Genomic DNA, 25,337 nt, shown 5'->3' with positions numbered 1-25,337 from the left:
TTAGCCCTTTAGCCTAAAATCAATCATCATAGTATCTGTTGAAGTTTTAGCAAGCAGCCAATCACCCACCAGAAGCACACTGATGCTTTCAGCGTCTGTGATCTCATGATCCCATTGAAGATAACAAGCTATAGTTTTCTGATGCCAGTGAGCTGCATTTCTTATTTACATCTCAAACACCACTCCACACATGGAAACTGCACGTTTCTCCCTGTGCGATCTGACTTTTTACGCAGCCAAATCAATCTAAACCCCCATAATCAGCTGATGCAACAAAAGGAACAGCAAGAGAGAGAGAAAGAAAAAAAAACACAACCTACTTTGAGGCAAAGTCTCTGTAGCAGATGAGGAAAAAAGTGTTTTTTGTTGTTTTGCACAGAGTACACACCGGCAGACTAACAGGCTGACTAACCAGCTCCATTGTGAGCTGTGAGAATTCAGATGCAAGTCTTCTCAGAAACAGCCAAACAAAAGCGATCACTCCCTCCTTTTTCTACCCCCCCTCCACTCCTCGCCCCCTCCGATCTCTGCTCCCTCCAATTCAGGGCTGAAGGGCAGACACCTGTTACTGCAGAGCTAGAGGAAGGGACTGTGATGGAATTTAATGCTGGAAAGAAGTACTGGTGAAGGAGTTGCATAAAAAAATAAGCAACGCAGACACGTACCTTCACATGGACCATACTTCACAAAGAGACAAAATTACAGAATATCCCGCTTTGCTTTGCTCCTGTCTAGTCGAATAGCAACAACAGTGCTCCCTCTCCCTCCTCCAAACGCTCATCTGTCCTGGGTCAAACCAAGTGATAGAGAGACAAATAGAAAGACAGAGAGAGAGCGTGCGCGTGAGAGAGAGAGAGAGAGACCACAAGTGTCACTTGAGCTGCCTGCACCTCGGCCCCTTGTCTGTCTCTCGCTCTCTCTCTTTGCTTCTATGTCTGTGTCTCTTTTTCTCCCTCCTCCGGGGCCATGAAGCACACACTCACACACATACACACACTGTGTTCACTGAGGCACAAAGGTCCCCATGGCAACGGAGCATTTAGAAGCCCCGTGGCATTATTTATGCAACGTTGCATCACAATGGGCCCTCCCACCGGCACAGCATGCCAAAAAAGCCCGCCGCTCGCCAGTCACTCTCTGTGACTCTCTCTCTCCCTCTCTTTCTGTCTGAGCAGACCATCTGCACCCCCTCCCTCCCTCATCCACCATCACTGAAAAGCAAGGAGGGATTTTGGGAGGAGGAGAGCAAAGGAGCCTGAAGATGGAGAGGAAGTGGGATGGAGGAAGGCGCGCGCGCACACACACACACACACACACACACACACACACACACACACACACTGTTCTGCCTCAGTGAAATCCTATGGGCTGAGATGGGATGTAAGGAGTGTATGGGGCCAAAAAAGTGCATTAGGTGTGTTCAAACTCACCCAAATACAAAACCACATGTAGATTACACACGGCTGTAGTACGATGTAGTTATTATCTGCAAGGACCCGATCACATCACCATTTTATAAAAGTGTACAATCAGGTCATTTCAACTGAACCAACATTTGTCTCAGTGGAATCTAAAGCAGTATGACTGAGCCTTTCTGAACTCTAACATGAGGAAGTGCCAAGCCTCCAGGGAATGGAGAGTCACACTATCCAAACTACACACCGAGGCGGAGTGTAGGTGTCTTTGCTTAAGTGCTCCACAAACAGGGGTGGTTTGTATCGTGCTAGAAATCTATTGTTCTTTTAGTGACTGTGCAAGCTTGGTGGCAAAGTGTCAGCGTTATCATATCCCAGAATAAGATAAATGTATTCATACATAACTTCCCTTAGCTGATAACATGCTAGGGTATGATTGACACAGGAGAAGTGAAACGCTGATGTTCATTCCTGGTTTTCACAAACAGATGCACTGGCTGCTTTTCACCTCATTCATTTAAAGGTAGACTTCTTCTGTACACTTATAGCAATAATTATAAACTTCAGTCCATCTAAAATTTGAAATGAGCCATCTTGTCATCAAGTGATATTGTTGCCCTCTACAGGACTGGACTATTATAGGCGATAATAGATAGGCCTAATGTCATACAGGGCTAACTTATTACAATTAGACTGAAACAGGACTAAACTTAGTTGTAGAATTCGTGGTTTCTTTCATAAAACAAGTCAATGGAAGTCTGAAGGAGTTTTCACTGACTGCTGATTGACTCCCTATTGTCTGTTGGTTCTATTTCATACTAGCAGATTATTAAGATTGTTGATTCTGAATTAAGCTTTGTGGTTCGTGGTGTGGGGCTGGAAGTCCGCACAACTGGTCTTCCAAAATGGAGTATGCTATCATATAAACTGCATTTACAGTATACAGTTTTACAGTGGCTGATTACTGCTGCCATGTCTATGTACAGCTAGTACCATAGACTACAAGTTAACTCGTCACAGTGTTAACTTATAGTGAAATGAAATATTGTCAAATAATTATACCCAGGTGAGCATCACATGAAACACACACATGCATAACCATGTCTTACCCAGAAGCAATCTGACTGGAAACCTGAATCCATGATTTCGCAGCAGGTGTTTCTCTGATTGTTACTTTCCATCGTGCCAAGAAGCCCTGTGAACGTATCTTCAGACTGTTTTAGTTTTGTTTTATGCTCTCTGACTCGCCCACCTCCTCTCTCTGTCCAAACGACACTAAAGCAGTCACTGCAACCCAATAAAAACATTGCGTGCATGCAAAGTCCCAGCGTCCGATCATTTCCTTATTCAAATTTGAACTGGCTCCGTTTACGTGGCTGTTCAGCTTCAGGCAGGTTAAATCACAGAGGTAAGATGAGTGTTTGGGTGAAACAGATGGATCAGTTTGATCAACTCTTTGTTTCGGTGTGAAAGTTGGATAACAGCAAATGATTTGAACACGCCCTGAACATGTGTGTATTTGTTTTTTCCGGCTAAAGAAATGTGTCTTAGTAGTTGTATCTACACAGTAAATTGTATGGCCAGCAACAAAAGATTCTTGTTTCCCCCCCAATCGATTTCCATTAATTTCAGAAAGTACTTATCAAATGGTGAAACATGTTGTGTTACTCTATCACAAAGAACATTAGGCCTAAGCGATACTGCGTCACTGTTCTACATCTAAAGAGTTTGGAGACACCTTTACAAAGACTGGTGAGAGCGATGCAGAGGCAGAGACATCCTGCCTTTGGAATCACATCAAGAGTGTTTCATTAGACCCTCCTTCCCTCATGAACATAAATGTCTTCTAACTTCAAAACATCAAGTGTGAGGGCAGAAAGCTTTGACAGAAAGATGCAGATTAAATGAATCAGCTATTCACTAGCAGATAATGATTCTTTTTGTCTAGTTATGTGCAAACACCAAACATCCTGCTGGGTCAGGACTCCATGGAGGTATGGCTCCTGCTAGATGTTGGACACATTACTTTAAGGTGCTGTGTGGCATGGTAGTATCCATTGATAGAAGGTGAATTATGGCCATAAAAAGACGCACGTGGTCAGCAAATACATTTGAGATAGGCTGCACTATTCAAAGGATGACTGATCAGTAGGAGGTTGGGTCAGTTGATTCCTGTTGTTCAATGGTTTTGAAATGATATACAGCAGCACTTTTCTATTCCCAGTACAACGAGCCACATTCACCCAATCACAGGGGGGCAAATTCGAGGTTCAATATCGTCCCCAAGGACTCTAGGACATGCGGACCGGAGGAGCCGGGGCTCAAACGAATGACCTTCCCGTTAGTAGACAATCCACTGCATCTGCTGAGCTGCAGCCATCGAAACCATCTATAGCAGGCTAAGATGTCAGCGTCTGCCCTGTGCAGAACCTGACAGTCATCCACCTCAAGATTACATGTGCTGTATATTCTAAGATTCTTGTCTGCTTAGTTGGAAAGAATAGCTATCTGAGGTACCACAGCCTCTCTGCCAGCTCCAACCAGTCTGGTATTCTCCTCTGACCTTTCTCACCAACAAGCGGTTTCTGTCTGCAGAACTGCCACTCACTGGATGTTTTTTTGTTTTTCACACCATTCTGAGTAAATTGTAGCAACAGCTGTGGTGAAACTCCCAGAAGATCAGATGCTTCAGAAATACCCATAACACCTGGCCTACCACCAACAATCATACCACAGTTAGTTAGCTAGTAAAAACCAGCTGGATTATAAAATTTGCTAATTTTTTTTAGAAATGTTCAAAACTAAATATCGGCTGTATAAATGTTTTAAGACCTAAAACTGAATCTCCTAATTACTACTTCTCTTAGTTGTAAAAGTAGTTATAGACCTGGTTTGAACTCTGGGCTTAAAAATGGCCCACAGTTCAAACCAGGTACTCAATTGATGGTTTAATTTCCATCAATTGAGTTAATAATTGCAGTTAATAAGGGAGGAAAATGAGGAAAAGTGGAGTCCCTTTTGGATCTGCTTTTTCTGTGTGTGACAAAGTGGGTGCAGTTGTAATGCTCTCTCTTTGTCCCAGATGTGTTGACCTTTTTTGCACATTATGCACATTATTCTGTCTCTGTATTTATTTGCTATGATTTGCTATTTGTCAAAGTAACATTGCTGCACTCACTATCCCAGGTTTGTTTGTGCAAGCGTTCTGTTGCCAGCAAATCAAACATTCTGCAAATTAAGGCAAACTCAGTTACATGTTTCTTTATATTTTATTATGTTACAGATTAAGTCATTTATTCATACTTACTTTGTTCTTTCTTTTCAGTCTTCATGTAGGTCTGGTGTGGGGAAAGGCCCGCCTAGCAATTCCTCATTTTAAAGTGCTGATGATGTCACACATGACATCAGCATATTGAACCAAGAGGAGGGGTTTCTTTTACCACAGAAATGCTTCCTTTGGTTTGTTTCCAGGTCTGAAGGGATTTGTTGAATCTTTTTTTTGTTAATACATTTAGTTGTGTAAATGTGCTAATTAGAAGTGTGAGGAGGTTTTTGTCATTTTTAGTCAACTATGTAGCGTTTTAGATCACTCAGCTCAAGTGAGTGGTACTGGCCGGACTAATTGAACGGCGATTAATGGCCCTATATATAGTCAGTCTCTGCCAGACTCAGATGAGAGAGGAGAGGTGAGCTGTGTTACCAAATCCAGGTACTTTTGAGTTTTGTTAATGAAGTTACTTTGGGGTTTTGTTTGGAAGTTTCATGCAGGATGGGGTCCACTGTAAATAAATTGCTCACCTCTGAAAACCCCAAATGTCTCCTGAGTCTGCTTCCCTACCACCTTCTTTGACGTTCGAGTCTGACTACTTCACACTGTGAAAAACAGTGTTGTTCTTCATAGACCGTAAATGCAGCTAATGTTACACAATATAATAATAAGCACCAAAAACTAATGGAAAACAGTACATTTTGATATTTTGCTAAATTTCCTTCCCTTCATTTGATTCACACTGGGTTCGTCTGCTGCTAACTATTCGTGGACGTATAACATTTTCTTTATATTTACCACTCAGGCTAAAAGTTGAATATGTACTGTCCATCACGTCATGGTTAAAAACTTTATGTCCACTGAGGCAGCCACGTCTCCTAATGCATGTTTACAGAGGCAGGAGTTCGGTCCATAATTCAAATCATTATAACGTGCTGGATTTTCAATCAGTTTTCAAGTGCTTTAACATTTATATCTCATACAACTTTCTGATTTCCCAATGGCCCCACCCCACCTGTTTCTAAGTCCCGCCCTTGTACCACTTCATTTAAAAAAAACAAAAACAAAAAAACAACCCTGCAAACACGCCTGTTGTCTGGGGAAATAAGTGGCTTAATAAAAGGGGCCCAACATTTTTTTGCCTTTGGGCAAAGAGGTTAATCCAGCCATGAGCCTCACTGATTGCATGGGTGTCATTTTCCTTCAAACTCAAAAAACTAACATAATAGAAATTGACTATTATTAAAGCTTTTGGTCTTATAATCAATAGACTACACAGCCTTAACTTTCTTGAAAAAAAGACACACACACACACACACACACTCTGGTGGCAGGAACTCTGAATGTGTGCATGTGTGTGCATGTGAGCGAGTAATTATAGCTTGATAAGCAATTAAGAGAAAAGGACAACAATTAACTATGTCTTAATGAGCAGGTTCCACAATCAAGTGCTTGTCAGCTGATTGCATTACTAAAGATTCAGCTCCAATCTGAGCTTCTTAATGGAGACAGAAGGACGACGGAAAGAGAGTTAGTGTGCAGCCACTAGCTCATAAGACCACGCTGGCCCCTGAAAACCCCATTAAAGCAATTAGTAAAGTAAGATAAATGACTGTAGGACAGTGGTGGGCTGCATGGGGAGCAAAGTTAGAGTGTGTGTGTGTCCTAGCTGAAGCTGTCCCTCTCTCTTTCTCTCTCTCCCCAGTGTAAAGTGGTCTAATTGTGCCCCTTGGTGTCCGACTGGCATTTAGATGTTTTAGATTTGGGGGGTGGGGGGGTACTGTTCGATGCGAAAATGTCACAGTGGCTGTGTAAGCTAAGCCCGCTGCTGTCTGGAGTTAGTGTTTAGTGTTCAGGGTGGACAATTATTAGGTACAACCAGCTGGTAACAAAGTTGTCCTGTAGGTGGAGGGAAACAGGCCGACATCAGAAGGTGGGGCCTGATAAAAAGATTGTGTAGGGCAGCGGTCCCCAACCCTTTTTGCACCTCGGACAAGTTTATGTCCGACAATATTTTCACGGACCGGCCTTTAAGGTGTCGCGGAAAAATACAACAAAATAAAACCAGTACTGGTACCAAAAAAAAGAAGATTGGGAAAAGACCCTTGGAAACTGAGTTAACGATAAAAATAATAATAATGCTAAAACCCCTGAAAACCATGAATTTCACACCCGAGCCTCAACTCTCTCGGCCTGGTACCAAACGACTCGTGGCCTGGGGGTTGGGGACCGCTGGTTTAGGGAGCCATATAAGTGTGATAAAGAAAAAGGAGAGATTTTGGGGGGGGGGGGGGATTTAACTCTCCTCAGATACTACTTAAGCGTTCATCCCAAACCAGACAGATTTGTCTTGTTGTTCCACTGTAGCTGGTCTAATTCCTCTCCTCATCCCTGCTTCTCTTTTCAACTGGCTTCAAAGATGTTGGTAGGTACATAAATTATGAGCAACGGTAAAATATTCAGAGTGCTGTGTCTTTGTTGAGCTTACAGTGCCGCTAAATAGGAACGCTACTCAGCTGCCATCAAGGTAAAATTGTTTATTCAAACTGCGGGCCAAATCAAAATCTCAAGGATGTTGAAAGCTCAAGGCCAAGTCATGAGGTAAACATCTAAAGGCTAAGAGTTCTCTCGGGCTTTCTTGACATTCTTGCTTTCATCGCATTGAAACACCTTGTGGCCTTTTTATTTCTGTCTCGTTTATTGCCCGTTGCTGGGAGCTTTGCCAGTCAGGCATTTTGTTTCTCCCCTCGAAAAATGAAAAATAACAAACGCTATCTTCAGGTGCAAAAGAGGACCCATAAGCACCTTTACCTAATAAAAGCTTGGCTGTTTGAATCCAAAATGGATTCAAAAACAAAACAAAATACAAAGACTTGCATGACATCACAATAGATCTCTCTTTTTAAACATTTTAATCTTCTCTGAACTCATGTAATCACAACCCACGCATTGTTCCTCTTCAAAAGTCCAATTGTACTCAAGTAAAGTGCAAACCAAGTGTCTTGCCACGCTGGTTTTTAATCAAGGATGTGTTAGTAGTCGACTTATGTGGGCTGGACTCCATGCAGAGCAGAAAGGATTAGTCAAGTAAACAATTAGCTGATTAGGGGAGCTATTTTGGTGAACTGTTTCATTTGGATGAAAGGGGAAACATTTGTTGGTTTTACTTTTCCAAATTTTAGGATTTTCTTATGTTTTTCTTTAACATTATTGTTAGTTGTTACTCCCCAGTAACTGAACAGATGCATAGACTGTAACTAAACGATGGAATAGCTACTATGCCGTCACCAGTTAGATTGTTAGTCCTCCTTTCTGTTTTTGTTGTTTTTGGTCATTTTGTTTTGGTTTTGTTTGTTTTTTGGGTTTAGAAGGGACTATATTTGGATGAAATGCTAAGTTAGCAGATAATGCTAACAAGCTTTGTTAGCAAGCTGCATGTATCCAATGCACAGATGCAAATGCAGTATTTTTTTTAATTACTGTCAAGTAAAAGACTAATAAAAATTATAGAAATTCCTTAAAAGTAAAGGGAGAAAGTGGCAGGCTGTGCTACACAGTCTATAATTTTTTCAGATTATTTTATTAAAATAGTTATAAAAGGGGCACCTGGTCCAGCAGGTGACCACAGTGGCTGAGCCAGGGCCCTGTGCTGGGCATCCGTCCCCATCTTTTATTCCCGTCTTTGGGCAACAGTTTAAAATAAAAATCCAAAATGCCACAAAAAGCACCAACAACGTGGAAAAACCAAAGCATTTTTATTTTTATCCTAAACATGTTTGTTTTTTTGTTGTTGTTTTTTTTTTTTGGGGGGGGGGGGGTTTATAAAGAATGACCTGACTAAAGTAGTCATTACAGGAATTGTAGTTTTGGCATTTCTACAATGTTCTGATTTTTTTCCAGAATGTGCCACTTGGACAAAAGTAGGCATCTGAATATGTGAGTTTCCTTCCTGAGGCAGTGTAAATGCAGAATAGCAAATCAAGTGCATGGAAAATTTACAGTGAGGATACTGCAGCCAACGTTCAAGTTGCGCTTCAACTTTTGATCCCAAAACAAACTAGAGGCCAACCATAAATTTAATTTATGTTTAAAGCCAACAAAAAATACAGCTTTGGGCAGAAAGTATCAGTTAAAAAACAGCTAATTATTTATTGCTGGAACTTTGTGCGCATCCATCTTTCTCGATGACGTCAAAGAAAGAAGCAGCAGCAGCTAGACTTTGATCAGGGACATTAATATGCACATTCTATAAATGTATGAATGATAAGCTTTTACTTTAGACAATGTGAGATCAGAGAGAAGACTGAGAGCAACTGGAGACCACTGTTTTCATTCAGAAGAATTTCTGTAGTCTTTCTCTGCAGACAGTTCCCCTTGTGGTCTTCTTCACTTTGGTTTTACCTCACATACTCTGTTCTGTTGCTGCAGCTGTTCCCACTGAGCTTATTCCACTTGTATAACTGGCTGTCTGAAGAAGTGCTCCAGCGTGAGACATCGCTCAATACAGTCAACATCAAGACAGTTTTGCCACTTTCCATTTTGGTTTAGCTTTACTGTGCAAATGTGTTCAGTCTTTAAAAATGTGCCATGTTCCAACTGTGGACAATTTTTCCACATCTTATTCAGCTCTGCTTTTATTTGATGAAGGTGTGAATAGCAGAAATGACATGGAATCTCCATCCATCCGTGCGTCTACCACTTTCTACCACTTATCTGTGTTCTGTTTGTGTGGGCAGCAGTTGGTAGCAATGCCCAGACTTTATCTCCTCCAGCTCTTCTATGGGGATATCAAAAAGTTCCCAAGCCAGCACAGTGTCTCCTCCGGGGTCTCCTCCGGTTTGATGCATGAAGAACATCTCACCTATTAAGTGTCCAGAAAGCATAAACCACCTCAAATGGTTCTTTTCAAGCAGCTCTACTCTAAGCTTCACTCTTCTGATGAACACTGACACACTTTAGAAGGAGCTTCTTGCTGCTACTGACTCAGCCACGAATCAAACCACGTGCCAGGTCCCGACGGAGCTAAGGGGGTAGGCTCAATCACCAGGCACTTTTCTGATCCCCTCCCCCAGTGTGGGGCTCTCATCTTCCTGTTCCAGGCGTGTGCCTGGTTGTAATCTTTATAGGGGTCTTTTGAATTGAGATATATATATATATATATATATATATACACACACATACAAATGTATAGCAGTAGCAGCTGGATAGCGTAGTGGATAGCGTAGTGGTTAGACTGTATCCAGTAAGGGTCCTAAGGCTAGACCCCCTATGCTAAGCAGGTCTACCGCAGACATGAGCGAGACAGATAAATATGGAGGCATGCCGGCTCGGACGTCGCCCAGATCAACAAGGTCCGCGTGTGGAGGAACCAGGGCATCCTGACGAGAAGTGGGCTACTGGAACAAGAAGGCATCGGTGGGCAAGAGACAAAAACAGGGCGTTGTTGGAATGCTACTACCCAAGTAACCCCGGCGGAAGGGGCTACATGAATAGGATGAGGGACCTATGGATTCTTCGATACCAGCGAAACAACTAGTAGCTCAGTGTTCCAACATTCGAAAGAAGGGACTGCTTTCACAGCTAGAGATTGACGAGGTACAACATAAATGCTACGGCAAGGAGGAGTCAGGACGCCAGGTCAGGGGGGAGATATCATCACCCCCACCCGAGATTGGGTACATAGCCCCAAGTGCGACAGGAGAAGGATCATTGAGTGCGAGAGGAACTGACCTGAAAGATAGGATCATGGCCAAGCTTGAAACCTGGATCCCCCGAAGCCGGTTACCAAGATTACGTGAAGTACCCTCAGCAGGTCTGCTAGAGGATGTTAATGCAGCACTACGGACAATACCTACAACCACGATTACCGACACTAACAAGCTGATCTACAATACGGCAGCAGTGATCAGTGAGATGCTTGGCTACAAGTTGAACAGCCACAAGGGGCAGTACCCTCCATGGAGAAGGAGGCTAGAGGGCAAGATCAAAGTAGCACGGAGGGAGGTTAGCCAACTAACGGAGTTGCAGAAAGGTGCGACAAAGAAGGTGCATAAGAAATACAGCAAGCTGTCCATACCTGAGGCCTTGGAAACCTCCAAGCAAAGACTCACAGCCTTGGCCAGCCGCTTGAGGAGGTACACCAGAGAGATAGAAGGCAGGAGAATAAACCAGCTGTTCTCCACAGAACCAGCAAAGGTGTACTCTCAATGGGAAGGGAACAATAATAAGAGAACAGCACCACCAAGGCTGGAGAGGGAGCAATACTGGAAGAGCATATGGGAGAAGGACGCAAGCCATAACGGCAATGCTCAGTGGCTAGTGGATCTGAGGGCAGACCATAGCGACCTCCCTGAACAGGGTCCAGTAACCATCACAGTGGCAGATATCCAAGAAAGGGTCTCCAGTATGAAGAGTTGGACAGCACCAGGGCCCGACATGGTTCACACCTACTGGCTAAAGAAGCTGACTGCACTCCACGAGCGTCTGGCAGCACAAATGAACCAGCTGCTAGTTAATGAGGGACACCCGGAATGGCTAACCGAAGGTCGGACGGTCCTGATCCCCAAGGACCCCAAGAAGGGACCGGTCCCCTCCAACTACCGACCAATAACCTGCCTCAGTACTACATGGAAGCTCCTGTCAGGCATCATATCGGCTAAGATGAACAGGCACATGGGTCAATACATGAGCAGGACACAGAAAGGAATTGGCAAGAATACCAGAGGCGCAAAACACCAGCTACTGGTAGACAGAACAGTCAGCCGAGACTGCAAGACCAGACTGACCAACCTGTGCACTGCCTGGATTGATTACAAGAAGGCCTATGACTCAATGCCCCACAGCTGGATACTGAAATGCCTAGAATTGTACAAGATTCTAGGCATCATCTAAGAGCCTTCATGAGGAACTCAATGGGGATGTGGCGTACAACACTACAGGCCAACTCCAAGCCCATAGCACAAGTCACCATCAAGTGCGGGATCTACCAAGGAGATGCTCTGTCCCCACTGCTGTTCTGCATAGGCCTGAACCCCCTCAGTGAGATCATTAACAAGACTGGCTACGGATACTGGCTATGGATACTGGCTATGGATACCGACTACGGAACGGAACAGTTGTCAGCCACCTCCTGTACATGGATGACATCAAGCTGTATGCCAAGAGTGAACGAGACATCGATTCACTGATCCACACTACCAGGCTATACAGCAATGACATTGGAATGTCGTTTGGGCTGGAGAAGTGTAGTCGGATAGTAACAAAGAGAGGGAAGGTAGTCAGAACTGAGGGGATTGAACTACCAGAAGGCAACATTGCAGACATAGAGGACAGTTACAAGTACCTGGGGATCCCGCAGGCAAATGGGAACCATGAAGAGGCCGCTAGAAAAGCTGCAACCACCAAGTACCTGCAGAGGGTCAGGCAAGTCCTGAGGAGTCAGTTGAACGGTAAGAACAAGATCCGGGCCATCAACACGTACGCCCTGCCCGTGATCAGGTACCCTGCTGGGGTAATAGGCTGGCCAAAGGAGGAGATAGAAGCCACTGACATAAAGACAAGAAAGCTCCTTACCATGCATGGAGGGTTTCACCCCAAGTCCAGCACCCTGAGGCTGTATGCTAAGCGGAAGGAAGGGGGTCGGGGAATGGTGAGTGTCAGCACCACAGTCCAGGATGAGACAACGAACATCCAAGAATACATCACGAAGATGGCCCCAACTGACAGCGTGCTCAGTGAATACCTCAGGCAGCAGAAACCCAAGAAAGAGGAGGGAGACGAGGAACCAGCATGGAAGGACAGGCCCCTGCACGGTATGTACCACCGGCAGATAGAGGAGGTGGCAGATATCCAGAAATCCTACCAGTGGCTGGACAAAGCTGGACTGAAAGATAGCACAGAGGCACTAATCATGGCAGCACAAGAACAAGCTCTGAGTACAAGATCCATAGAGGCTGGGGTCTATCACACCAGGCAAGACCCCAGGTACAGGCTGTGTAAAGATGCCCCAGAGACAATCCAGCACATAACAGCAGGGTGCAAGATGCTAGCAGGCAAGGCATACATGGAACGCCATAACCAAGTGGCCGGCATAGTGTACAGGAACATCTGTGCCGAGTATAACCTGGAAGTCCCGAGGTCAAAATGGGAAATGCCCCCAAGCGTGGTGGAGAATGACCGAGCTAAGATCCTGTGGGACTTCCAGATACAGACGGACAAAATGGTGGTGGCTAACCAACCGGACATAGTGGTGGTAGACAAACAGAAGAAGACGGCCGTAGTGATCGATGTAGTGGTTCCAAATGACAGCAATATCAGGAAGAAGGAACACGAGAAGCTGGAGAAATACCAAGGGCTCAGAGAAGAGCTCGAGAGGATGTGGAGGGTGAAGGTAACGGTGGTCCCCGTGGTAATCGGAGCACTAGGTGCGGTGACTCCCAAGCTAGGCGAGTGGCTCCAGCAGATCCCGGGAATAACATCGGAGATCTCTGTCCAGAAGAGCGCAGTCCTGGGAACAGCTAAGATACTGCGCAGGACCCTCAAGCTCCCAGGCCTCTGGTAGAGGACCCGAGCTTGAAGGATAAAACCGCCCGCAAGGGGCGTGCTGGGTGTTTTTTGTATGTGTATATGTGTGTATATATGTATAAAACCAACATGAAGAAGAAGTTTCTCGGATGAGAGGTGAAACATCTTCAAGTCCAGACACTTTTCTTTCCAAGCTCCTTAGACTACGATGACCTGCATGACTGAGAACCTTCACAGACAAACCTAGAAAAATTTACTCCACGTGCATTTTTCTAGGTAGTAATTTTCAGAGTGCACTCTATGGCAGGAGAAACATTCTGCTTAACTGGAAAGATTATATGTTCAGTGGGGGGAGATAATTATTTGATCCCATGCTGTATTTGTAATTTTAGAAATGAGCAGTCTGTTATTTTTTAATGGTAGCTTCATTTTAATAGAGACAGAATCAACCAAACATTACATAAAAATTAATTTGCATATCATTGAGTGAAATAAGTATTTGACCGTGTATAAATCAGCCAGAATTCTGGCTCCTCAAAACTGTCCGTGATCCCATGTGGCACACAGATTACAATCAATTGCAGATATCCCTTATCTGAGAAAATGACAACTATATTTGCAACATTTAGGAAAAACAAAATGACTCAATAATTCAGTTCATCCAATGATGTACATATCAATGTAGAACTTTTACATAATGTGTTTTTTTTTCTGGATTTTTGGTTGATATTATGTTTCCCTCTATTAAAATTAAACTACCATTAAAATTAGAGACTCTTCATTTCTTTCTAAGTGAGCAAAATTCAGCCGGGGATCAAATAACTATTCCCCCACTGTCTACAGTAGAGAACATTAAATCAAAATGATCATGCAATGTGGAGAGAAATGCTCTGTGCTCTTTAATGCATGAGCTAAATCCCAGCACATGTTACACTGCTGCATGTAATCAGCATCTACAGCTAGACTTATGCTCATCAAATATCAAGTGTGGTATCTTTTACTTTGCAGTTTCAACCATCTGGCCTTCCTTCTGCATAATACAGCACACCACAAGTCACGTCTAAAGTGCCGGACTGTGTGCGCGCACACACAAAACCCAAGCCTATCAATCCCTTGTCACAAACTTTCTCTTTCTGTGGCAGGTAGCGGTGAGAAAGTTGGCAAAGACATGGGCTGCCAAATGCAAAAGCCCCTTGGCCATTCCTGTCTACCCATAATGCACCACTCTGCCTCTGTTCTCATCGTTTTCTACTTTAAGCCAGAGACAGCTAACAGCCACAGGCGAAAAGCGCGCATACGTGCAAAAATACTTTATATGCCTTCAAATGCCCACAAATTAACGGCTCACTAAATTCCTCTTGCAGACAGCGATTATGCAACTGTGAGCACACACAGCAAGCTCTATGAACTAAAGCAAGGTACATAGAGCTGGAGTAAGAGTGATGCTCTCAAGCTAAACTCTTTGTATGAAATGTGTAAGTAAAAAGAATTGCAGTGGGCTTATTTGCGTGTCTATGTTAGCTGCACATGTTTGCTCATCATGGTAAACATCTTACTTACACTGCTATTAACTGTGTGTTAATTCCACAGCCAAAAAAAAAGAAAATCATTGAATTACTTTGTTAGTTAACTTGGTTAACTTGAATTGGATGTCCTCATTGTTTCCTCCGTTTTCTTCCCTTTCAAGGAACTCTGCTAATCGGCCTAACAGCACGTTACATGTGGTCTGTACCTTTAACAAGAACTGAACTGCTTCTTGACTCTTAAGTCAAGTGGATTAATACTTTTACTGTTAGGAATTTTAATCCACTGAGTTTGGGGCTGAGGTGGAGTGGGCAGAACCAGAGGAGAGGAAAACAATGCACAGGTTCACTGGGTCACAGAAATCTGAGCTCTGAGTCAAAACCAGAACTCTATTGTGTGGATGTACCTGTTCAACTGCTCGGTAACACAGACATGGCAGGATTTCAGTGCGTTTAGACATGTAGACATGGTCAAGATGACCTCATAACGTTCAAACTGAGGACCAGAACGGGGAAGAGAGATGATTTTGGAGATTTTGTGCCATACAGGCTGATCTGAGAATTTCAGAAACTGCTGACAGTTTACAGAGAAATGTCTGAAAACCAGAAAATATCCAGCGGCTGTTCGCCTGGTGAAATCACCTTGTTGATGCCAGAGGTCGGAGGAGAATGTTCAGACTGCTTCGAGGTGAAAAAAATGCAACAATACCTCAAATGTCCACTTATTACAACCAAAGTATGTGAAAAAGAAAAAAAAATCTCCGAACTGGATTAAAGCTGGGTGTTTGTAATCTATTTAATAAGCTGTCTAGGTGCTGATGGAAAAATCTTGAAGAATTCTTCTTATCAAAAATGAAGCAGCTGATGTTAAAACTGATGGTAAATTTTCCAATAGAATCACCAGAAAGCTCAACTTGGTCCACCATAGGCTGCAGGGGGCGATATTTTGCAGGAAGTTTATTCAGTATGGATGCACATATACAAGGTAACTGCACTGCACAGCAGAAGCGAGACTGCTCCTATTTATACTATGATGCTGTGGCCTGGCGTCTTCCTTCAGCTGGAAATAGGACTAGATAGAAGACTTTCTCATGTGCCAACACTTTGCCCAGGTGGTGGTGACGGTAGTGGTAGTGGGAGCACATACAAATTCCTCTCCTCCTTCCTCAGCCCTTAAATATTCTGCTTTCCCTTTTTCTCCGTGCCTCCTTACATAAGAAGTAAAATAAAATAAATATTTGATCCACTTTGAAACCGCTTCTTATGAATATCTAACTCTGCTGCGAACTTTGAAGAGAACTATATTTGGTAACTTAATGAGTTAGCCGGTGCTAAACAAAGCTTAATTAATCCTTAATAAACAAATGAAAAGAGCAGCAGTGGGACAGGGAGGGGGAGGACAGGCCCATTATTATCACAAGGCTGCTATGCAAAAACACCGATAACAGAACCGGCAGAATTAACACACTGTAGGGCCGATTGTTTTCAAAAAGCTATTAATCCTCAGGGGGGTTTTTTCTCGTGACATTATATCAATCAGAAGTGGAGTGAGAGTTTGAAACTGAGCATGTTAAAAGTGGATTTTGCCAAACGCAGAAGCAACATGATCAAGTAAAAGTACAACCGGGGTAATATTTCAATATTTGTCATAAGGACATGCTTGTGTGTGAAGAGAGGGAAATGGACCGGGTTTAATTAGCCATACGGAGAAAATAACGGTATACCTTTAATTACCTGCAGCTTAAACTGTTTTTAATTTGGATTCATACGAGTTGTAGGTCAGACCTGAGAAAATCTGTTTTCTGCTGCGCTGCCAATTAGAGAGAATAATTCCACTGAGCACCATGATACACATTAATTATCCAGTGACTGAGAAGATGCAGAAACACCACAATTTGCCTAAAAGAAAGAAAATATCGAGTTGGATAACAGTTATAATGCCAGGGTGATGCATTTTCTTTTCATTTATTTTTGTATCCCCTAGAAATGAAGCAGAAATGTAGCCAGGTGAGGAAAATCTGGCTACATTTCTGCTTCTTTTCACTGCTTCTGTTTTTGTATCCTTGAACGCATTGTCATGTTTTCTTCTCTGAATAGGCGGGAAGTGCAACAACATGTGAACTCTGCTGCAGCGATGTAGCGGCTTGTAAAAACACAGCAGGAGGTCATGTTGCCACCGTAATGGAAACAAAGGTTATAGCTGTAATGTACTCCAGTTTAGGACTAAACAGAGCAAAAGCATGCAGTCGTGGTCTCTAACAAGATAAGCTGTTAGCTTCATTGTGTTTTCATACGTGAATGTAATTGTGTGTCAGCTCAGTGAGACTGCCATCTTGGATTTGTCAAGGCAAATGCATTAGAGATCTCGCTCACCTAATGCGAATGATCACAGGGCGATAAAAATTTGGCATTCTAACAACACCCTGATTCAGTGGGTATTTACTATGATGACATGCGGCCAGCTGCAAAGCATCTGATGTGATGTGGGCTGTCCCTGAGGACTGCTAAAGGAATGAAAACATAGCACATTTACATTAACCATCATAGTACTTTTTTTTTTTATCCAAAGCACAATCATTTGTGTATAACAATCTCATATTTTGAATCCTTTCTTTTTTGCATGACTTTAAACATTATTATTTTGCTCATAAGAAAGACAAGAAACATGTAAACTGGACACTTTTACATGTTTACGTGTCTATTTTTACAGCTGATGTCACACAGTAACATTTTTAAATTTCAAAGTTTTCTGAAATTGTGTGTTTAAAATGTCAAAATTAAGTATAATCTCATTCAAATTTTAAAAAATATTGTATAATATAATGGCGGTTAGCACTGTTGCCACTTGGATATGATGCAACTGATATAACAAGTCAGATTGTGAAATTTCTTCCCTCCTGGATATTCCTTGATCCACTCCGAGAGGTTTTACTGCAAAGAGGAAGTGTTTAAGAATCACAGCCACAAACTAGCACAGTACATAAGCTACAGCGCAGCATCGCTGAGTGCCGAGTATCATAGTGTGTAAAAAGTCACTCTGCTGACTCAGTAACCTCCTCTGGCATTAACAGCAAAAAACTGTGTACCATACAGTATATATGAACACTGACTTGTTCTGGATTTGGTCCCAGGATTTGTCTTTTTTGTTTTAGGATTTGTTGTGAATATATTTGAACTTGGGGGCCTGTCTGGGTTCAATTTACTCCAGTGATTGAAGTTTTGGATTCTTGCTTTGATTTAATAATCTCATAGTGACTTTTGTTCCTTTTGAGTCTGGGTTATGTCGATTTTATCTTTGTCACAATGTGTTATTTGAGGACAATTTTTCTGCAAAAACAAAACTTTTGATTTGGATCTGAAAATGTCTGAATTTTGTATAGTTTTTTCAGAACTTTCGAGGGAATTAAGGCCTTTACGCTTGACGTTGTTTGATTTTGTTGACATATTAGAATCCCGATATACTGTAAGTCATGACACCTGTGATGGCCAAACCCATGGCCACACTCTATAAGTTGGTAACTCTTATGTATGTATGAATGAAACTATATGTATTTTCAGAGCCAAGTAGTTACGAGGACATTCTAGACCAGCATATTGAATAGGTCTTGTGCCTTTAAAGAGAGCATAGTGTAAATCAATCCAATCAATCAATCCCTTGTTAAAAAATGCTATCAGTAGAAAAAATATTACGCTTCCCATAGTAGAGTGCTAAGTTTATAAGCTAGCACTGCTACACACTGCACACTGGCACAAAACCTTGTGTGGCCTTCTTGCTGTTGTGGATCCATGACTGCTGAATGCACATTCACAACTTGATATTTCAGAACCGACTGGATTGTCAGATGCTACCAAGCTGTAAGCAAAAGACAGCTAATCAATACCCTGAGCTACTTTCACTTGATCTGTCATTCAATAAGACAATATGTCAGCTTTCTCAAATAGGCCATGTCTCACAGTAGAATCAAACTCTTTCAGACTTCACACTGTGCTTTCCCCAGTAGCAGATGTGGTGACAGCAAAGAGATGATGAACGATACAAGGACAAAAGCTGACAGATGTGATAAATACAACGTCGAATGGCTAATCAATCTCACGCGGGGAGAAGGAAACGAAGGAAAAACAGCAGCAGGGATCTCCTGGTGTGAGTCAGCAGAGGCAAAAGAGTTTGATTGGCAGTGTGTAAACGCATGTGTTTGTGGGTTGTTTTTTTTTTTTTTGCAGACTGCATGTCCGTGTGTGAGAGTGTGGGTGAAGCTTTTTCTCATGCCTGACCCTGTCTTTATAAACCAAACAGGAAGTTTGGGCACCCACACTGTTTCAAAAAATACGTGGGTTTTTTAGTGCCTGGTAACAAACACTGGCATTGGCCCAAACGTAGTGAAAAATGGCACAATGCAAAAACAAGTTTGAAAGGAAGTGACAAATGACTGGCTTAAGGAATAACAAACCTTCACCGTGGTGCAGTCGGATGAAGAGGAGTGAGTGAGCAACTATTTGTTTGTCTTCACCTTCTTCGGACAGCTGACACATCCTCCTCTTCTGCCTTTTTCTTTCACACCTTCTCATCAGAAGGCCATTACCATGCCCTAGATGAAGTTTGTGTGTAGGTGTGTGTACACGACCTACGTGTGTGTGACCGTCCGAGTCTACGTGACCTACTTAGATCAGGAATAGATCTCGGGACGTTGTAGTAACTCACAGAAATCACCGAGTGAAAAACATGAACAATCCATTATCTTTGCCTGCTTTCAGCATTTTTAACAGCTATCTTTGGCTTCTTCATATTTCCTCTTTTCAAAAAAGAAGATTTATTCATAACACATGGGAAAATACCCAGGGAAACAAAGTTAACGATAAAAACAATTAAAAAAATAACGCTAAAAACCGATAAAAAACCTGAAAACCATGAATTTCACAGCCGAGCCTCAACTCTTGCGGCCCGGTACCCAGGACTGGACTGGGACAAAAAAAAAATCAGCCCAGGTATTATAACCAGAGACCGGCCCACCAGGTATTATAGGAAAAGCCATAAAGCCTTTAAATAAAAACAAACGCTGTTGTGACAGTGATGTACACTATCTTGTTGGTATTTATCTATGATTTCTATACATTTTACATCTGATGACCACTTTGGTTGTAAGATTCAGATAATTATTTATTAAAAGCTAGACATTTTAAATGAGAATAAGAAAGAAAAGTATTTCTTTGCCCCCCTTTCCCTGTTAATGCCCTACCTGGCCCCCTGGCATAACTTTACTAGACCCGCCCCTGCACAATTACCAGCTGTCAGCTACTTAGAAAAGGATCCTGGTGTTATTTGTCTCTCAGAAACAGTTTATAACTTCCCTTCAACTCATTCATGTCACCTAAAAGGTGAACCGGTTTCTCCATCACCTGTTCAGCTCTGATGATTCAGTAAGGACATCTCCTGGTTTCATCTTCATGTTTCCCTCTCACCACATATCCAAACCGACATCATGACCAGCAGCTTTACAGCTGTGGCTCCAACAAACATCAGCTGATACTAGAAATTAATATTAAGCTTGTAGCTTCCCATTGCCAGTGTGTGAATGTGTGTGTGAATGGGTGAATGACTGAATGTAGTGTAAAGCACTTTGTGGTCCTTAGGGACTAAGTAAAGCGCTATACAAATGCAGGCCATTTACCATTTAAATAAATTCTAACAACAGCTGATCAAGCTTAAACGTGCTGCTGTTTTTTAGCGCAACATCAGCTGGTTTCGTCTTTCTGGCGCAAAGTGAACGATAAACAAAAGAGAAAAGCCGATCAGCCGATCATTGATCAGTTTCATGATTGAAGTAGCAACAAGAGAGGGAGGGGGAGGGAATGAGAGAAGAAGAGGCAGCTGACAGCGTAAAGACACAGAATAGCTCCAGCTTTGTGTCTTTTTTTCATTCTAGCTGAAGTACGGGACAAATCGTGTTCCTTTTCATCTCAATACCATTTTCTTCTGTTTGTCTGTGATAAGATTGCTTTCAGAGCCGTTGCCCAAGCAAGTGGGCGGGGTCTGCATCCAACCTCCACGGCCGTAATTGGTCAAGCCCAGAGTTGATCATGACACATTAGCCAAACCCCACCTTTCATTGTTTATACCGTTACAAAAAAACATCGGCCCATAAAATTGAAAACTCACCATCAGCCCACCGGGCAAATGGCCAGTCCAGCTATACCGGTGCCGAGCAACTCACGGACCGGTATGTGGCCCAGGGGTTGGTTGCTGCTGCTGTACAAAGAATATATACATACAACCCAAATAATATTTGGTTAAATGTACCCTAAAACGTTGCACCGTGACTAGACCCTTTGGTAGTCATCTAATTACATAACATAATTTTGACTGGATAGTTGACGACCCTTCTTCAGAATTGGTACAGTCCATTTGAATTGGTTGGTTTCCTGGTACAGACCCACATTTTAAGCAGAATCCACAAACTTTCAGTAGAGTTGAGTTCGGGGCTTTGGGAAGACCATTGCAGAAGCTTAATGTTAGCCTGCTTTCTTTTTATCTTTTAAGCATCGATTTGTGTAAACTTGTGTGAACTTGTGTAAATCTTCAGTTCTTCTTCTTAGATCATCACTGAGTCCCCTGAACTTTTCCATTGTTCTGACTATTTGTTAATCGGCAAAGAAAAATTAACAGTTGTAGTTAATCATGATCACTAACGAGAAGTTAATAGGTCTTGGCCTTGTCAAGTTAAAAGACATTGGAGAACAGCGCCACTTATTAAAATATTTAAATGAATGTATGTCTATATTTGAGGCTGTATACATAATTTTGACCCTGCATGGATTAGAAATATCCCAACATGAATTCAAACGTGTAAATGGGCTGAGTCATATAGTGCTTTTCTACTTAGCACTCTACTGCTTTATACAGCTTGTTGTATGAACTTGCCATCATGAGCATAATAACTAATAGAAAGGGTTTTTTTCCTTCAACTCTTCTGTTCCTTGTCTCATTCTTTAGGATCCCAACACTCCTGTGTTGATGCATATGCTGTATGTAACATAATGTACTATAAGCTGCAATAATGAGCATCGAATCTGAAATGCACCAGTGTTTGTTTTGACAGTTCAAAGCAGATTAGAGCTGAAGAATTAACTTTGTTTAGTGTAGTATTTACCCAGCTTTTGTTGCACGATTCCAAATAAATCCAGTGCTATTGGCCTTTTCAACAGTTGGGGAAACAATAAATCCAAACAAAGCCTCTATGTGTAGAACTTTGTGGCACCGTGCTTCCCTCAAGACATTTAATTTCTTACCTTAGTCAAAATTATGATATAGATATTCATGGGTCTGACCAGTTCTTTGAAACCTGCTTATTAAGGTGGTATCACATTTATCTTTGGTTATGGGTTGGTTGATTACATACAGTGGCCCTGAAAGGTCAAATGCACTGCAAGTTTTAAAAAAAAGGGCAGTAAATAGAAAAAGACTGCAAAATTTCACAAAAACCCCAACAAAAACAAAACAAAACTCACAAGCCACAAAGGAAGTGTTTTTGGAGAGACAATAACGCAGTAGCTACCAGTAAATGGCAAATAACATCTGTCACTTCTGCATCTGTTCTATCATGTTAATGTCGCCCTAAAAAAATTGTTTTGTGAATATCTTGGTCCACTTTCATTGTAGCTTATGCAACTCTGGTTTTATTTTTTCTATTTCCATGTGTTTTATTCAAATTCATTGTCTTTTGCATTATTTTTTTTTTTTACCACAAGCTCATGTATTAAAAGCCTGATAATTATAACACAACATTACACGACTTACTGTTATATATACAACTAAATCAGTACAATTTAAAATTAGCATACCTGAGTTAAGTGTATTCAAAAAAGGGATTTTAAATAAAAAATCGTTAAAGTCTTTAGCCTTCATTAATGCAAAACCAACACAAAACACAGTCCAGGTGTGTTGCTCAATCTTGATTGTACTGTAAAAAAATCTGCTGGATGCTTAGTCACACATAGAATTTCCAACAAAGCTGCTCAGACTTTGACAAAATGTGGGCGAATGATGCGTCCTACTGCATTAGGGTATTTTCAAAAATAATACTGAGCATCTGTAGCCCAAGGCTCTCTCCTAACAGATCAAAATGTGGTGACATATTTGTGACACATTAGCTCAGATGGGCATTCCATCATTTGTGTTTACTGTTTACCGTCAGCTTGTTTCGCCCCGAAAGGATGGGGAATTATCCTCACTACATTCTGGTGATCATATTTCATTAATTGTGACAGCCCTCCATTTACGTCGCACGCAAACTCGCAAGAACGCTCACACGCACATGCACACACACGGACTTCTAACCTGTTCCTTGACTGAGGCAAGGATGGCGGAGGTGGTTTCAGACTCGGAGCCGTCTCCGTTGGAGGCATTGAGGACGGGGCTCAACATGGTAGCAGCGCTGGCAGTGTCAGACGCCACCTCAGGCACTGGCATACCTCCTGGAAAACAAGGGAACATGCAAGTCTTTTACTATTAGACACTCACATCCCAACATTTAGAGTGGGACATAATTTTTACACTCGTCATGCACACATGAGTGGAGGTTGGATGTGGAGCTGTGTAACAAATCCATTTGGAAAAAAATCTATTTGGTCACTGACAAAACCTGCTAAAAGTCTACTGCTCCGCTCTTTATTTGCATTTTCTTTCTGACTTTTTCAGATTCAAGTCATAGGTAGCTAGAGCTTATTGTAGCATGCATTTAAAAAAGGGCAGTGACGCATCAAGGACAGGTGCACGGGAGCAAAACAAATGTAGGCCAGCGAGAAGAGGGAGCATACTCTACAGAGATAATGGAGAATCAAATTTTGTAGACACACATTTTAAAAAATTGTGTGTTTACAGCGCATTGTGTTCAGCGTCCTGCTTGGTTGTAGACAATTTTCAATCAATCTCGTGCTGTGTCTCCTGTACAGCACAGAATGCGTTCAGCTTGTCAAATTTACATAAATCTTCGGTAGCAGAAGACAGCAAACACAACAGTGTCAACGTCAAAGGACTATAAGATGCATTAAGCGAAACAAAACAGTCAGGTAAGTCAAACTTTACTCAACTAATTCTTCTTGCTTCCTCTACTTCTGCACCATTGATTCTCTCGCAGCTGCTCTATTTCCATGTTCTGGACCTGAAAACAGGGTTTGATCTTTGGTTTCATTCTATAATACTGGACTTATTTTTCTAAGAAGGTTTTAACTTTGAGAGTGTTTAAACAAGAGAGAAAAGTGTGAAAATGTTCATGCCTGTCTGAGAAAAGTGTATAAAGTGTGGAGTGATGGGTTTTACAGCCTTAAAACATCTATAATAATAAAAAATAAAGTTGGCTACTTCGCAGATTTCACCTATTGCGGGTTATTTTTAGAACGTAACACCCGCAATAAACGAGGGACCACTGTACTCAAATTTACTTACGGTATAATTATTTCTTTGTTTCTTTTAAAAACCTGATTTGTTACCTTTTTATTTTACCATACCTACCATTTATATTGTATATATTTACACTGTAATTTCAAATAAAATGCATAAAACTTCCACTTATTTATATGGGAGTTTTATCCCTAGTCACAGGTTGTGCTATAATGCGTTGCTAAGAGTGCTACAATATTTTGTTCCTGACAAAATAAAAAGATATAGATTTAGTAACAACACTGAAGCAGATCGAACATAACATGTCTACTTTAGAGCTAATCTGCACAGGTAACACTTCATAATATGCAGCCATCCATGTTCTGCCTCTTATCTGGGTCGCAGGTTCAACAGTCTAAGCAGAGGTGAGAACACCTTCCTCTTCCTAACCAGCTCCTCCAGCTTTTCTTGGGGTTACACTGAGCTTTTTCCATGTCTTCGGTCTTCCCCAGGGCCAGAACACCTCACCTAAGAGGTGTCAGATGCCTGAGTCACCTCACCTACTGCTTTTGATGTGGATGTGCACCATTCTGAGCCTCTGCTGTATGAACAAGAGAGCCCAGCTACCTTTCAGAGCAAGCTCATTTCCATTGCATGTATCCACATATTCTTTCCGATGCCACACACAGCTCATGGTCCTTGCTGAGAGCAGGAATGTAGACTTATCAGTAAATTAGCAGCTTCACTTTCATCCTTTATTTTAACCATTTGTAGTTATTTTACTGTTAAGAAAAAAAAGACAACTCTTTTACTAACTGGTTAATAATTCATTTGTAAGTCATCTATGAACAGTAGCTGTAAAGTTGCGTCTGGTATTTAAAAAAGTTTGTAACTGCCTCTTAGATAAGGTCTGAACACATATTTGGGCGGCTATTTTGGTATCACAAGTCTAACTTCCAGAGTTCCAGCATCAGAGGGACTGGCACACACACACACACACACACACACACACACAAACACACTCAAATTCCATGCTTGATGCCATGTGTCATCCTGTATTTGACCAAGCGTAGGAGGACACGGGCTTCACATGTGCCATGTAATCCTGATGCAGCACAGAGCTGGTGTAACGGCTGCATCAGCCAGATTTATACACTGGGGAAAGGATCGGAATGAGGAATGCGCACACATACAGACACACACACACACACACACACACGTGCACACACGTAAAA

General features: G+C 42.0%; 1 protein-coding gene across 9 annotated transcripts in view; it reads right to left on the bottom strand.

Annotated features, from left to right (window-relative positions):
* ctnnd2b (catenin (cadherin-associated protein), delta 2b) overlaps nt 1-25,337 on the bottom strand; it is a 202,160-nt gene that overhangs the window by 133,974 nt on the left and 42,849 nt on the right. For 7 of the 9 annotated variants that reach the window (XM_006802752.2, XM_006802755.2, XM_006802756.2 and 4 more), the window contains one exon: nt 23,062-23,198. In XM_006802752.2, the coding sequence (XP_006802815.1) occupies nt 23,062-23,193 (132 nt within the window). In that variant the 5' untranslated portion in view covers nt 23,194-23,198. Of the gene's footprint in view, nt 1-320; nt 458-665; nt 903-23,061; nt 23,199-25,337 lie in introns of those variants that run through there. The other 2 variants (XM_006802759.3, XM_006802760.3) reach the window with 2 other exon arrangements.

This window comes from Neolamprologus brichardi, chromosome 18, assembly GCF_056152115.1.
Source record: "Neolamprologus brichardi isolate AB-2024 chromosome 18, ASM5615211v1, whole genome shotgun sequence".
NCBI classification, from domain to species: domain Eukaryota; kingdom Metazoa; phylum Chordata; class Actinopteri; order Cichliformes; family Cichlidae; genus Neolamprologus; species Neolamprologus brichardi.
The sequence above is the reverse complement of the archived record's forward strand: the minus strand, read 5'-3'. Positions and strand labels throughout refer to the sequence as shown.